The 16,511-nt window shown below is 36.1% G+C and overlaps 2 protein-coding genes across 3 annotated transcripts in view; one reads left to right on the top strand and one right to left on the bottom strand.

The window, feature by feature from the left end:
• The window catches only part of LOC145669636 (uncharacterized), a 31,581-nt gene extending 26,628 nt beyond the window's left edge, over window positions 1-4,953 (top strand). For both annotated transcript variants that reach the window (XM_081737876.1, XM_081737877.1), the window contains one exon: window positions 2,866-4,953. The gene's annotated coding sequence lies outside the window, so the exon portion shown is untranslated. The remainder of the gene's footprint in view (window positions 1-2,865) is intronic.
• Window positions 4,954-6,810: 1,857 nt separating this feature from the next.
• Window positions 6,811-7,302, bottom strand: LOC145669796 (uncharacterized). The gene has a single exon (XM_081738137.1). The coding sequence runs from the start codon at window positions 7,300-7,302 to the stop codon at window positions 6,811-6,813; it is 492 nt and encodes a 163-aa protein (XP_081594263.1).
• Between the last annotated feature and the right edge of the window lie 9,209 nt (window positions 7,303-16,511).

Raw genomic sequence — 16,511 nt, forward strand, 5'->3', positions numbered from 1 at the left:
AAATGGTGGCCAGTTGAACTTTCGAAAACTTCGCAATTTCTCCCATTAGTAACCGATCAGAAACAAATTTAGTTCAAAAAGGAGTATTTTACAACTGACGTATTATAAATACCCATTTTTGAAGTGTTTGTTTCTGATCGGTCGTTAATTGTGGAAATTACGAATTTTTAAAGAAGTTCAACGATTTTATTCTTTCATTCTTTTAAACATTTCTTATATTTACACACAAATAATGTATGGATAACACTCATATTTTCAGAAACTTTAGTTCCAATGGGTTAAAAATTGTGGAAAATATGATTTTTTTAAATGTGCAAAAGACTCCCATTCTAGAAATTTTGATCCGATCTATCTGTCTAATGAACTCGTCCAAGATATGTATACAGTAGATTTTTGTGCCAAATTTGGTTCTATCTGTTGAAAATTACGGAAGTTAGCTCGTTCAAAAAATCAGATATTTGGGTTATGAGGCACCATATGGGTTATGGGTTATGAGGTTATGAGATAGGAAATATTTGGGTTATGAGGCACCATTTTCAATATGGCCACCAAAATGTGCTTTCCTAACCGCCCGTGAATAATTCTGGCGGTCATTTTGAAAACGGTGTCCCATATCGCAAATGTTTTCTACAGCCGCTGTTGCATGTTTTATGATCTACCGAACAAGGTAGCACTCGACCTTACTGTATGTTGCCATTCGAAATTTTCAAGTTGGCCTCCGGGGTTCCATGATAGGGGCCCTAGGCGCCCTGTGGGTACTTGCAGTTCAAAATACTTTTGGACACGTACATTTAAGACCAACGTGATTTGTCACATTTCACATTTGTCAACGTGATGTGATTTCATTTTGAAACTGTGGGAGGTAGCAGAGTTAGGCACTAGTTATTAGGATGACATACATTTTGGCAGCCATTCTGAAAATTGTGGCCTATATCGCAATGCTTTCTACAGCCGTTGTTACATTTCCAAGATGTATTAAACGATGTATCATCTGACTTGTCATTTGAAATTTCCAAGTTGGCAGGATCCCTTGCTTTACATATATATATATATATATATACATACATATATATATATATATATATATATATATATATATATATATATATATTATATATATATATATATATATATATACAGTGGCGGATCCAGGATATGATCAAGGGAGGGGCTAAACCATAATTTGCCGTTTTATCCAGTGTAAAGCAGAATTGAAGCCTATTTTATCCAGTGTAAACCTGATATATATATATATATATATATATATATATATATATATATATATATATATATATATATATATATATATATATATATATATAACTGACATTGGTACAATTCTGCGCAGCTGGATTTGATATTTTTAATTTCGAAACTATTTGAGATTGTAGCGTTAGTGAACACCGTCTACATGAAATACCTATCTGATGATACAGTCTATCTTATACCGTAATTTTCAACGAATAGAAACGAAATTTGGCAGAAAGATTGGCTATATATATATCTTGGACGAGTTCATTAGCAAGGTAGATGGGATCCAAATTTCTAAAATGTGAGTCTTTTTGAACTTTTCAAGAATTCATATTTTCCAAAATTTTTAACCCATTTAACTAAAGCTGGTCAAAATACTACCCTGGGAAAGTCAGGGAACTCCATGGTTAGTTAAAAAATATAAGAAAAACTGGATAAAAATTTATAGCAGACACCTATGAAACCCGGGAAAATTCAGGCGAAAAGCTTAAAAAGGTCCCGGAAAAGTCAGGGAATTTTGATATCCAGAAAAAGTTGCCACCCTGGAATAAGCCGTTGTGGAAGATGAGAAATCAGAAAAAGTAAATAAAATTACAGGCAGAGAAGGAAATGTGTTTTCAAGTAGAACCGGGCAGATGATATATACGACTTAACAATTTTTTTAAAAAAAGGTTAATAGCGTTCTCGACGCCGAAATTAAATTGCTGCAAATTTTAAACGTTTCCCTAAATATTTCATAAACTTATAATAAGGAGAAAAATTGCAAGTTGTTATTTTATCAATGTGATTTTCCAAATGATAGCGTAGTTACAACTCCTCTGAATGTTTTGGTTATGTAAAAAGCGAGGAATGAATTGTTTTTTCGGGTTAAAAAGTTTATTTCCTAACTTTCAAACAACGGAAAATATTCAGAGAAGTTTTAACTATGCTATCATTTGTAAAATCATGCGTGCAATTTAATTTCGGCGTCGAGAGTCCTCTTAAAACCCACCACTTAAAAGAAAGAAAGAAACTCGATAACCTATCATCAATTTTTATGTTGTAAATAATTAAAACTTGATACAGAGTTTGGAAATAAAAATTAACTGTTATCAACGTTGAACGTAGTTAACTTTTTATTGACACGAATTTTCTTCAGTTTGCCAATATCTCAGAAGAAAGCATAGCAGTGATTCTTGCAGTTGTTTATGTAGCTGTGACTTATCTCTAGTATTCGTGCATCGCTTATACAATGTTCTGACTTGAAGTGTTGTGAAATTACCTTCATGATTTTTACCCATTTTTATTTTTGACCTTTCTTCTTTACTTAATTACAGCCAAATATTATGATGTGAGGCCGTTAAAATTACTATTTCTATGTGGTGAGTGCTCAGATTTTATTTCATTGTGTAGAATCGTAATTTTTTCAAATCAACTATCATTAAGACAATGGTTTTATTTTCAGTCACGCCAGTCTGTTACATAGAACATTGTAGTAATTTTGCGTGTTCATATTTCAAGTGTTTTCGAACCGTTACTGAAGTACGTATAATAAAGAATTGATGTAATCTATTGGTTCTATTTGTAGTATATCTAGTATTATTCTGTTGACTTCACAAATTATTTTCATTTCAGGGGCTGTGCGTCTTAATGGAATAGCCAGGAAAGCAACAGACCGGGAAATAAAAGAAAGGATTCAGAACTGGTTCCGCTGGGGAAGAGATAGAAATGGAGGAAGAGATCGAAGGCGTACGTCATCCAATTTCCAAGACACACAAGAGGAGACTAATCGAGGAGGAGGAATGGACCATTCTTGAGGCATTGCGTTCATCTGGGAAACAGGTTGCAGGATGTTCTACGAATTTTGTGAACTTTCACTCAGGTACAAGTGTTGCTAGTAATGTAAATATTTACAGTCCTTGTATAACAAGCGCTGAAACAACTTTTATATTTACAAACTGTAGTGAGAGAAGTAACGATGTAACTTCTATAGTTGCAAACAGTAGTGACAACAAACAGTAGTGGATGCACCACACCATTCATTCTATGTGCCTTCAGTGAAAGATCAGCTCATCACCTGGTCTAAAACCTTTAATATACCTAATAATGCAACAACGGCAATATTCTAAAGTTAGCACAACATGAAATGTACTTCAAATATTACTTTTCAAAAATTTATGTTAAAATAATTTTATTAGCATCAGTGTTCCGAAATAGTATTCAAATTTTGCAACAAAAATCTCACCCGCCTCCACGAAACGCGAGCTTGGCCCCTAAATGCGTAACTAGAAAACTTTAAGAAGCATTAACTCTGAAATGACTTGCTTTAGGGCTAAAATAAACACACAACCGTATTTCTGGTAAAATATTCTAGCCTTAAAACATATGACATGTCTCCCTTTGCATTTGAAATTTCGAATACCAATCAAAGATTTCCGCCATGATGCTTGATAGCACCATCTGATGTGTCAGACCACTTCCAAGTTTCATCATTCTCCCTCAACATGATCTCAATAGACAAGGATGGTGAGGACTTTTGTTTTGCCATGTATATTGATAGATTGTGTGAAATCTTAATAATAAGTAGATTATAAAATATACCTAAAAAGTTTTGTACAACCAAAAAAGTACTTACGAGAGTCACTGGCAAGAGAGTATAATAAAAGGAGGTCGTGATATGAAATAAGTTGAGAATTACTAATCTATACTGATATATACTGCACCCAACACAGTGTAGTCTTAACGAAAATAAAATAAATGAAAAGATAGGTTGCAAGAGCAAAAAAGTCTTAATAAATACGTTATTACATGATTTTGAAATGTGTTTAAAATCATGTTTTAAATTGTTCAAAATGTTTATTTTGTGTGTTTTAAAACATCTTTAAAACATTTTGAACATATTTTTCATGTTTTAAACAAATGTTTTGTTCTTTTTTTCTTTTAAACTTTTTTCCCAACCCTGATCACAATGTAGGACACCACAAAATTTGAACTTGTTAAGAATCACAGACTATATTCTAGTCTGTGTTAAAAATGTTCTCGAAACTGGAAGTGTGAAATGTAGGCTGTGATGCGATGTTGCTTAGTAGACGCGCTACAGCGAGTGACGTAACTAACGGGGGAAGCGAACAGGGCTTGTGACCCGGGCGCCGGATTGGGGCCGAAAAACTAGGCAAATATTTATTTTAATTATAAGACAAAGAAAATAGTTTTAGCAAACCAAAGATCATAAAAAATAGCTCAGAAACTTAACAGGACAACAATGATTCACCAACCTTAGGATCATATCCATAGAGATAAGTTAGCTTCAAAGCCATCTTTTGAGAACATTGTAGAAACCTTTGAAGCAAAAAGAGCCCACAAAGTTCAATTTTAGTTCCAGCTTTTTGTGTTTTCATTTAGCTTACATCGATTTAAAAGATTTCCAAAATGTCCGAGTATAATAGTCGAGACAACAGCTTGACTGTCATAATTAAATATGCTATTCTAAACCAACATTATATTCCATTCCAAGGCAATATATTCTATTCTATTCTACAAGAGTCACCTTATGCCTCCTGCTTGTATATATTAAAAAACTGAACATCAGTATATATCTATTATTAGTATTATTATTATATGTTTAATTATGTTAAAATAAAATGGTTATCCCAGGCCTGGGTATTATATAGTTTAGCATGTAAAAATTATTATTAATGTATACATGTTTGTATATTTAATGTATTTTTTTCTTAGAGCTTCCTAAATTTTTGACAAAAATCTTACTTTTCCTCTTGTTATTCTTGAGAAACCAGTTTATTTCTGGATTTAGACAGCCAGATTTGGAGATGGGAAAGACCGTTCACTCTTGAAGTATCAATGAATCTTTTGTATGGTAGGTCAAAGCGTCCCTTTGGGTAGTTCTCTATAAATACAAGGAGGAACTGTATTCTTTAACTTCATTTATGGGTAAACTTCCCGCTCGACGCCTCGAACATAGTAGTTGTCACAGCTGTATGCTGGCTTTTTTGGCTTAGTGATGGCATTATAGGCTACGTTAGGTTCCTTAGAAGTTTAGCACTTTTCTGAAACTTAGATGAGTGATTCTGAGACAGCAAGTTTCTAAGCTCTTTAAATGAGAGGCTTTATTCCTGTGTAAGGTAGGTTTCGTAGGTTGGTCCCTACTTAGGATTTTCTTTCTTTTCTGAATTATAAAGAATTTAGTTAAAAGTTATTATGTTGTTGTATGTGTTTTCTCAATCCTACTCCTAAATTGGATATTGGATTTTTCTTTGAGTTTCTCTGAGAGTTTGTAAGCTCTGAGTTAAGTCTGGTTTCTAATTGAGGGCCAGCTGCAGGTTTATCTGGAATTTACGAATCCTATGGTTTTGGGTTCGATTCGAAATTTTGAAGGCAGGTGAGGTGATCGGCCTGCCGGATAAAGATTCGTCTTACTCTTGAGCGATAGAGATTAAAGGCCTATATCGTTTAGTTAAATTTCCAACAATTTAACCAGTTCCGTAGTGAGAGATATATTTTCTACTTGATTAAATACAGCCTTACCTTAACCTTGCCCAATCCTTGTAAACTGATTAGATAGAATCCTTGTTTTGTGGTACTGCCTCCGAAAGGCCGTACTACGAGTTGGCATTAGGCCAGTTTTCTGAAGGAGTGCTGAAGGATTTAGTGACTTTAGTTAAATTAAGGTTTTATTTTAATGTTCCGTAAAGAGATAACAGAGTAGGAGCTATATATCGATATCCGAGATCGAAATGCGTCAACAATACTTCCTTCCTAATACTCAGTTTTATAATAGAATCGCAGTTCCTTTCAGAAATGACTTATGATGCAAACCTAGACTACATAGATCCCCTATCGTCCGAGTTGCAATTGTGGCATACATAAAAAGGATTACCTTCTGTGCACGCTTCGTGTGACCACTGATTACAGTCAACACATTGAACCCACGATCCTCTGGGTTTGGAATTAGAAAATGGTTCCAGACTCACAAGACAAAAACAATCATCTTCACTATCATTTTTACGTTTTGAAATTTTCATCCCCTTTTTTCATATAGCCGTTCAGAATATTACGGCTTATACCTTTTTTCAGAGACTTTTCATGTCTTGCTCCTTCTTCTGCTTCTAATACTTCTTTAACTGGAGTATCAGTGAGTACAGCGGACACTCGCTTCTTCCTTCTTCGTTTAGTTTCCCTGGGTATAGCTTTTGGTAACGGACGAAGGACGCTGGGACTAACATGATGAGGGTTACGGTCATTTCCGGACGTTTCGTATTAAGGCATTACTTGCATAGACGATAGTTGTTGTTTTTCTTTACCTGTAGAAGGTCTATTGACAACAGTCGATAAGGTTTCAGGTTTGTTGCTGGATAAGGCTGGTTTATTTCCTCACAGGTAAATCTGGGAGTTCTGAATTCACTTCTTGTGTAATGTTAGTTGCTCCTTGTTCTTCATTATGACCTGAAAAGTTCGTTGAGGATAATGATGTTGTTGAACTTGAGTGATGTTAGCGAAGTACGTCCTAGTGCTAACTTTATAGTGTGGTCATCATCTTCAATGTAACGATCAGTTACCTGCGGTTCATTCATTATCCGTAAAAATGTCTCTATTAAAGGGATATATACCAGTTATTCTGAATGCATTAGGAATATTAGATTTATTTACAGTAAGAGAAAATGCCGTTTTCACAATAGTCGGAATGTCATAGATACTAAATGCACAACCAGGATTGTTTTCCATCCATGTATCCATTCCATTTGCAACTAACTTTTTAAATGAAGAATATACTCCTCTGTCCAGGGGTTGCAGCTTATGGGACGTGTCAGGTGGGAATGACAGAAGAATTACACCATTTTTCTTGGCATAATTGATTACCTGCACTGAGATATGAGATTCATGGTTATCAAACACCAAACGAACACGATGTTGAAGAGAACTGCCTGTATGTTTGACAAAATGCTCCATGAATTGCACAAACAGGTCTCCTGTCATCCAACCTGATGGATTATTTCCTGCAATACTTCCAATAGGACCTTTACCATGAAATCTAAGTCGGTCGAATCTCTTCTCCATGCAAATTAAGCTGAGTCCTAGGTTCTAATTACTTGCAACAAACTGCTTCTTGTAGAATCTGTACAGTGGCTGTTTATTAACCTCATATTATGCTGCACTCGTCTTGAAGATCCCTTGTTTTCTTGGTATGCTCGTGCTGCATCTATGTGCACTTCAATTGGTATCTGGCCATTCTCTTTCTCTTATATGTTCGTACCATCTGCAATGAGAAAGATTGAAGCAAACATTAAAATGCAAATTCAAATTGCTGCAAATTTCATGCAAAAGGATGTTATTGTTAATGATGATGTGGTGTTCTGTCCAAAGGCCAGTCTTTGATTCAAAGTATCTGGGCATGGTGAACCCATGGCGGTTTGCCTTTCTTTTCCATGAGATGGTGATGATGTCCTAAGGAGGGATCTACAACTAAGGTGGGATCCGAACCATTTGTGTCTCCACCGGGAATCGAACCCGGGTTCCCTTGAGTACACTCATCTACGAGAGACATATGCAAAAGAAACCAGTCTAAATATGCAAACATTGATACATATACAATCAACAGTGTGCTAATGATTTTATGCGTTAGAAATCGGAAATTTCTTCCCAATACTAATAACATATCCACTTCCTAACAAAACATTAATAATATCCCTTATGTAAAATTAATAAAATTAATTAGACAATAAATTTCCATTGTCTAGTTTTCTGCGGGGTCAGTTGTGACGTTTGTCACAATTTACCCCTAGCAGTTTGTCGCAACTAACCCCAATGGGTATTTTTTGTTTTTATTGGCAATTCAGTATTTCAGTTTTACTTTACCAAGAAACAAAACCGTTTTAAATGCGTATTATAGTTGCTTTAGTTTTTAGAAATTACCATTAATATTTCCAACTATTTTATATTGAAGAAAACAGAAATCAAACTTACCTTCAAAAATAGATCAAGACCTCCACAAAACCAACATTCTTCTTTGCTCTGGCTCGGCGCGACTCACGCTGATGGGAAACAATAGACTGTGAATTCATGACTGTAGGCTTCAATCAACGTCGCCAGATCGTGTATATTCTTAGCACTTTTAATAGAAACATAACTGTCACAACCTGCCCCTGTCACAACAAGCCCTGGTCTCCTCTACATCCGTTTTATCATTTCCATAAATATGGAAACTTATTGCTCTTTTGCATTTTGATTGGCTCTTAGAGACTGCCGCACCCAAAATACGTGGCGTGACACACATGTACATACGTGTACTGTCACAGCCGGAAGAATTCAATAGCGTGATCTCTAGACTTATCTATAGATTCATATCTATATAACCAATTTCAACATATTAATGCGGTGTCACGTTGCCAAAATCATGATTATGTATCCTGTAGGATGACTATGAGTAACCTTTGACAAGTAAACTTCCTACAAAATTGCGCAGCAAAAGCAACATTAGTCACCTTCAGAAGGTTTTACGTATTTCCCTTTTTCTGTTGTTAGCTTGTAGCAAGTCAAGAGAGAAAAATGTCTTTTAAAATGCATATTAATCAAAATAATCTTTTTCAATTCCTTCAATAAAGAGCAATGTAACCATATTTTTGAACTCAGCGTCACATGTACGCAATTAGTACATTCAAATTCACAAACGATGACGAACTGAAGGATACGAAGGTACAGTTGCAAGTAACAACCGTAGTCATAATAATATAGTTCTACTAAACAACGTTGAAAATAGTGGGTAATTAGGTGGTAAGTAGAAATGACCAAAACTGAACAGTTTACATTGATCATTTCGAAATACAGCTAGAAGATTAAATTTACAAGAAATAACCAAAATCAGTGAAATTTGGAGTTATACTAAGCATAGTTTGAGGGGGAAAGCGAGCATCCCCGGTGGGGATACTTCAGCTGACTTCTTTGGGGGGGGACAAAATGTGATTGAGGGGAAAATCCCCCCGGTAATTCGCACCTTGAGTTATTTGATCATACGAATTGAGTGGTAATTATTCGATCATACGGCTCGCTTGAGCTACTGCACTTCTTTCCTTCCCAATTTAATATATTCCCTGTGAGGAAATGCAATCTCGTGTATCATCTTTGCCACATAACACGCGTTGCATTGGGGTGAGTGGAGTGGCTCGAGAACTCGAAAGCTTTAGTGCTATATTGAAGTTTCAATAATACGCTGTTACTTTACTCCCATTGTTGTTATTTATGCATCTTGTTTTCATATTAGCGCTTAGGCAAAGACCAAAACTTTTGCAATCTCCACGTTTATTTCTGCCAATTTCACTTTACGAGGAAATACTTTATTAAAATATAGGCCTACTCCATAAGAAGAGTGTTTGTTTCAGAAATAATATTCCGAAAAGGCACACTAAGTATTCCGGGGGAGGCACTGCTCATACTATTCTATTTAATATTATATTATAAATGTACTATTTTGATCCGCTCTAAGGGACACTCTCAGAGCTCCGGGGGGATGGCAGTGCCACTTGAAAAGCAGGCCTGGAAGAAACACTGCATAAGAATTTCACGGGATACGTATACGAGCAGTTATAACAATTTATTTTAAACTTCTTATTGTCGTATATATTAATATGGAGAAAAATATAGATCTCTAAGTGCAATGTATAGGCGACACTCATGCTTTTGGTTTTAAATACAGAAAGCATTTGACAAGGGGTCTATACTTCTATATCTCTTCTGGTGAGTATTACTTTTCCAGGTCATATACATTTTGTAAAGTACACATCATGTGATTGGATTTCTTCTCTTGTTATGCCTTACAGTTATGCACTATAAGGTAAAGAAGAGGCGGATGACTAATTAAAGTAAATTGTTTCTTGCAATCCATTCAATTCTATCCTGGGAGTCACCGTGACTCACAGATAAAGCTCTTGTCTCTGGTGCGTGCAGTCCCTGGTTTGATCCACTCCTAAGTAAGTTTTGTTGGGGGTACTCCTGTTTCCTCCCACACTCTCATTCCACCGATTCTTCCATCGCCATTTACTTGCTTTAATCATTCATTTTCGTTAGATTAATGGACATAAACGCTGAACGTTAAATTGCAAGGTTTATATTTGATCCTATTACATTCTAAAATGTGTTCTATTTTATTCTTGACTGACAAAAATTGTTAATGATGTTTTTGAATTCGTTTGAGCTAGAGAAGGAAGAGAGTTGAGATGTCAACATATATTTAATATTATTGTGATCATTTTAAAAGATTTACCTCGGGAAAACTTTGAATAAACGAGAAATAAAATGAAATTTTAAAGTTTTACGTTCCATGGATAGCATCGTGTACACTAAAGGAAACGATAATGATGAGAATGAATGAAATGATGAAATGAAGGAAGTGAGCGAAAACGAAAAAACCCAGAGAAAACCCACAAATGTTGTGTTTTTCCACCATAAAGACCATTTGGCGCAAATAGGAGAAAACCATGGACCCCATCCTCCAGAAGTGAATGATTTACCACTGAGCCACCACTACCTCAATAAGCAAGAGATGAACATATACGAGTTGCGAAAGTACTAGTAACCCCAATTGAACCCAATTTGAGAAGTGCCCCAGGGGAAACTTCTTAGTCCCGGGGGATTTTCTGTCCGGCTAATTCTGAAATCATCACTGTTCGTCTATTAAATTTGAGTTGAGTTGATTTTGAGTTTAACGATCTTTTCAGCAGCAAGGCTATATGAAACGCGGATTTACTGATTAACATTGAATCGGAACCACATGAGCTCTTGCCAAGAATAGATCCCGGGTTTCCAACATAGCTTTGTTTACATGGAAGCTGGGAAAACCATCTGTATATCTTCACGTCTATTTTAATAGTAGTAAAGCGAAAAGTAGTTACCACTAAGCTTTGTTCCATGTGGACAATTGTTTTTACTGAAAAATGGAATACACTGTCTTCCCATAAGGAATCTACATTCGTCTTTCTATATATACGTTTGTAAAATCCATTATATACATTACAAACATTTTAGAGTGCACTTTTTGTGTGCAAATACTGTATTTACATTGAATATAATAGATTACATTGAGTTGATTATAAAACATTAAAATTGACTTTTGTAGCTAGTGCAGTTGAAAGTGATAAAAGTAATTTTATCCAATTTAAGTACAGTATCTTAATAAAATGGATAAATGCTCATCAAGAGTATGTTAGTATTAACTACGAAATTGTATTACGTCTAATTGTGCAACACTGTCAGTACCTCACGACGAGAAGCAAGCAACAGAAAAGTTTATTTTGAAAGTAATCTCTCTCTAATAACGTAGCTTCCTTTCTTCGTAGGTAGCAACCCTACCACGCAACAAGAAAGAATAAACAACCGCACGCATTTACGAAAGCAGGAAGAAACAGCATGCGTATGGTTTTCTTTCTCTTTTTACTCCCCCGTGAACTGCAAGCGCATAAGCAGAAGCAACCCTACCAATTCTCTCACACAAGCTGGCCGTTTGTGATCCTCAATTCATTTCGATCACAGCAAGCAATTCAGTGAAAAGTACAAATGATTCATTAGAAGAATCGATTCATTTATTGAAAGAATCATAATTTATTTGATTCACGCCATGATTCGTTCATATGATGGAATCGTTCATGATCGGCACATCCCTATTATAGACCAATCTGTATGCACAAATGTTTCCTTTCGGAGTTAAAGGCTGCAGAAAACATGATAAAATGAACTTTATACTGAGCTGGAAAACTGTGGTACCTATCGTAGTCGGTCAATACTACACTTAGGAATTAATATGGACTCGATCTAAATATCTATCTGTGAGAATCCCGTAGTATTCACGCAACTTTTTTCATAGAAGGAGTATAGTTACAGGCACATGATTTAAAGTACTCATTAACTACTTCTATAAATATGATTTTGAAAGTGGCAACACTGAAAACTGCTCATAGATTCTGTCTAGTCTACTGTCAAGTCCTTTTTTAACCATATTCTTAGAATATTTTGTTGCTGAACCATCAAAGGTTTTAAATGAGTAGGGCAAACAGAATCCCAGATTAATGTATTATATGTAAGTATACTCATTACAAGAGTATAACATACAATACGTAATATTTATATGCTTACAATGTATGGTAATTGAGCAAATTCATATACAATTTTCTTAATTTTGTGGTGATATGTGTAATGTGAGAAGACCATTTTAGATGCCTATCAATAAATATAAATAAATATTTTACTTTATTTTCACTAATAGTTGGCCTACAATTACATTTTTCAGTATTTTAACAATAAAGCAATTGTAGTGATATGTTTTCCGGCTGTCCTGTTAAAGTTGGCGAAAACGTTATGTATCTGTTTTATCAGTATTTAATACTAACTGATGATTATCAAGCCATTGCTTTGCTTTTTTCATTTGTGTTTCAGTTTTCTTGAATACATCTGTCCATGTCTTATTAATAGATATATGTGAGGAGTCATCAGCGAATGATTGTATATTGACGTCCATTTTTAAATTGAACAAATCGTTTATATAAATTAAAAATAATATTGGACCTAATACAATTCCTTGTTGGACTCCTTGTTTTACATATGAATAATTGCTTTGGAAATTACCTATTTGGACTGTCTGTTTTCTATCTTTCAAACAACTGCTAAACCAAAATAGCGACATACCACTTATTCCACATCTCTCTAGTTTGTTTACTAGAATTTTGTGTAATGTTGTGTCGAATACTTTAGTTAGGTCTAAGAAAACTGCTATTACTTTTCCAGATTTATCAGTGTTTTTACAAACAATCTCTGTTAACTTGTATATCGCACCATGAGGATTGATATACAGATGGCGATCAGAAAAATGGAAACTCCTGAACGAAATTGCAACTTACCAGATTAATATGGTGCCGGGACACCTTTCGCCTTCAGGACAGCATTGATGCGACGTGGGATGGAGGCATAGAGGTCGTGAATGGTAGCAAGTGGAGTTTTACACCATTCCTCGTGCAGGGCATGGGCCAGTTGTGTGAGAGAGGATGGAGGTGAAAATCGTCGCCGGAGTCGTGTTTCCAAGACGGAACACAGAAATTCAATTATGTTGAGGTCTGAGGATTTGCCGGGCAAGGGGAGGTGTTGAATTTTATCCCGATGTTCCTCAAACGATGCTGCAACAACGCCAGCTGTGTGAATGGATACATTATTATCCTGGAAGATGCCGTCATTGTCCGGGAACAACATCCGGACCATAGGATGAAAGTGGTCTCCTAAAATTGCGACAGAATCGTTGGCATTATTCGTCCCCTAAGTGTGACCACAGGACCCAATGAAAACCATGATATTGCGGCCCACAGCATCACCGAGCCTCCGCCATGTTTCACAGTTTGGCGGAGACACTGCAGATCATAAGGTTGTTTGGGCGTTCTCCACACATAAACACGGCCCGTGGTTGGGAATAGGGTGAAGGAGGACTCATCCGACCATATCACATGTTTCTAGTCCTCATCGGTCCAAGTTGCATGGTCGCGGCAAAGCGTTATGGTCCCTGATGAGCGATTTGGCCCGTGCAACACGAGCCCGTAAGTTCATGTTATGTAATTTGCGGCGGACTGTGATTGTCGAAACAGGGTGGGGGAGGTGCTGATTGAGTTACTCCGTTACTTGCTCCGCAGTGGCACGACGGTTCTGCGTGACAATGCGCTTTAATACCCGGTGTGACCTGTCACTCATGATTTTCTTCCGCCCACTGTTCCGATTCCCCGATGTGGTTTTCCCGTGTGTTGTGTAGGCCGTCATCACCTTCGACACTGTCCCACGCGACACACTTAACACAGTAGCCACTGCCGTCACACTCACTCCACATAATCGCGCACCAACAATTTGCTCTCTTTGAAAATCTGAGAGGTCTACCATTTTACACTACCTCCGTCTGCTTCAGGCACTAGGCACTGCTGTTCCACTGCGCCTGACGTAGTATGGAGACTGACCTAACACACCACCACCAGTGGTCCGGCGCAGCGGGCGCCACGACACCACTGCCAACCCATACATCTGACGTGTTGCCAACTACAGGTGTTTCCATTTTTCTGATCACCATCTGTAGGTCCATAGTTATAAGGATCAGCCTTTGAGTGTTTTTTACATATTGATTGCAGTCTTGAAATCACCAGGAAATACACCTGTTTCTAAGCTTAGGTTAAAGATATATTGGCAAGGTTTGAATATATTTCATTTTGAATGTTTGAATACAAATGCTGATAATACATCTATACCAGATGTTGTTTTTGATGATAATTCGTTTATGAAGCTTTCAATTTCCTGTTCAGTAACTGGAATAAAAAAAAAAGTATAGAGTTTACTAGAATAGTTTTGGAATTCAAATTAATCTTTCTTTTATTATTCATCAACAATCAAACATCAACAAATTAATATTTCTTTTTGAAGAAACATAATTAAAAGTGAAATAAACTTTGAATATATTTTCTAGAAACATATTATTTGTAAAAAAAATGCATTTAATTATTTTTCTCAAATTAAAGATACTTCAAGTTTTTGTATTTATTAACCATGAGATTGTACACAACGAATGGTTAGAACTCATTGTGCGTGAATTCGATTTAGAACTAGTATAGGGTCCATACGAACATTCTTTCCTGATTCTGGGAGCTGCTCAAAGCAAACATCAAGCAACAGTTGTAAGAATAATATAGTAAAGTGCAATTTGATAATGCAGATTTTGCAGTGGGGCTTCTCTGCACCTGGCCACTATCCGAATGACTGGTCTTTACCTGTGCACCTACCTTTTGTAAACACTTTCTGTTCTACTTTTGTTTGTATTATCATGACCACAGATTTTTGTGAACTAGCAACAGTTCCCGCGGCCTCTTCCATTTCGGTTGCTTCGTCAGTCACGCGGAAGGCCCGCTCAAAACGTTCTAATGATACTGATCCACCCATTCACGATTCTTAACTTGATCATCAAGCTCATGCTATAATGGCCAAACGACATGATAGTTTCAGTGAACCTTCACACTCATTATCAGACTACCACATGACCGTGACTCTATGGCACGTACCACGAAGCCTTAGATTCATTGTTTTCTACTCACAAACTATGATCCCAAGTATCAAGATCTAAAAAATTCTCTATCTCCGACTCGTCGAATGTGTTCCACGCACTAAATTCACAAAACTCATCAACACTCCAGAAGACATTAACATCAAGACATCAGATCCAGTTTTCAACAAATCTATTCTTAATACCTATTCCCTAGAAATGATGCCCTTGGTTTGTAATATTGAAAATAGAAACCAAGAGTTTTACGTAGTCTCACTTTTTAAAAAATGCGTCGCTTTAAAAAAGGTGGGGTGTCAACTGCCCACTTTTGTCAATCTTATCACCGTATGTAGTTAATAGAAAATGAGAGGATGGTTCTAAAATGCTGGTTCTAAAATGCATACGTACGTTAAGGTGGGTTAGTAGTCAGGTTGACTGCTTTCTTTATTGCAAATAAATGGGAATAGAGACCGGAGAGGTAGAAACTCGTTGTAGAAAAAGGAAAAACAAAAAATTGAGTGTGTCTTGTATATATATATACCAATAATTATAATATTTTATTAGGTGATTCGGATAAGTATAATTTAAAAATCAAACCTAAAACTCAGAATATTACAACGAAGATAAATTGTGGCAGGTATTGCACGTGTTTATTGTTTTTTATTGTCTATTAGTTTTGTAAATAATTGCACATGGTTATATTTATGTTTTGTTACTCGTGAAATCCTAGCGAGACGCTAACTCACAGGTTTATGTAAATAGAAACTAGGAAAATTAATGTCAGCTTGAAATGTGTAATAACGTCATTTGTTAGCATTGGCAGAATTCGGATATGGCATAATATTCAGATTCGCAGAGATTGATAGTCTGGGAATTCGGTCACGATGTAATACGGTTTGAAACAAATGTTTGACCAATAGCTGAGGTACACAAAGTCGAATCACAAAAGACGAATTCCATCGTCTGCAAGGAGAAACAAAAACCTAGTTTTGGAAGGAATGATGATCAGTCGGTGATGAATCTTGGATCAGTCGGCGGTCAGTCTCAGAGGAGTTTCAGAGGAGTCGGGAATGAGCGATAGATCAGTCATAGCTCCGAAGTAGATCAGAAGTTGATCTAAGTTTAAGTTTCATTTACCACGAATTACTATCTATTAATAGTTGGTCATTAGTTGGCTAACTGTAACAGCCGAGTCGCAGATACCAACATCGTCCTGATAGTT

This window comes from Thermobia domestica, chromosome 14 (assembly GCF_964235325.1).
Source record: "Thermobia domestica chromosome 14, izTheDome1.hap1.1, whole genome shotgun sequence".
Classification (NCBI taxonomy): Eukaryota; Metazoa; Arthropoda; class Insecta; order Zygentoma; family Lepismatidae; genus Thermobia; species Thermobia domestica.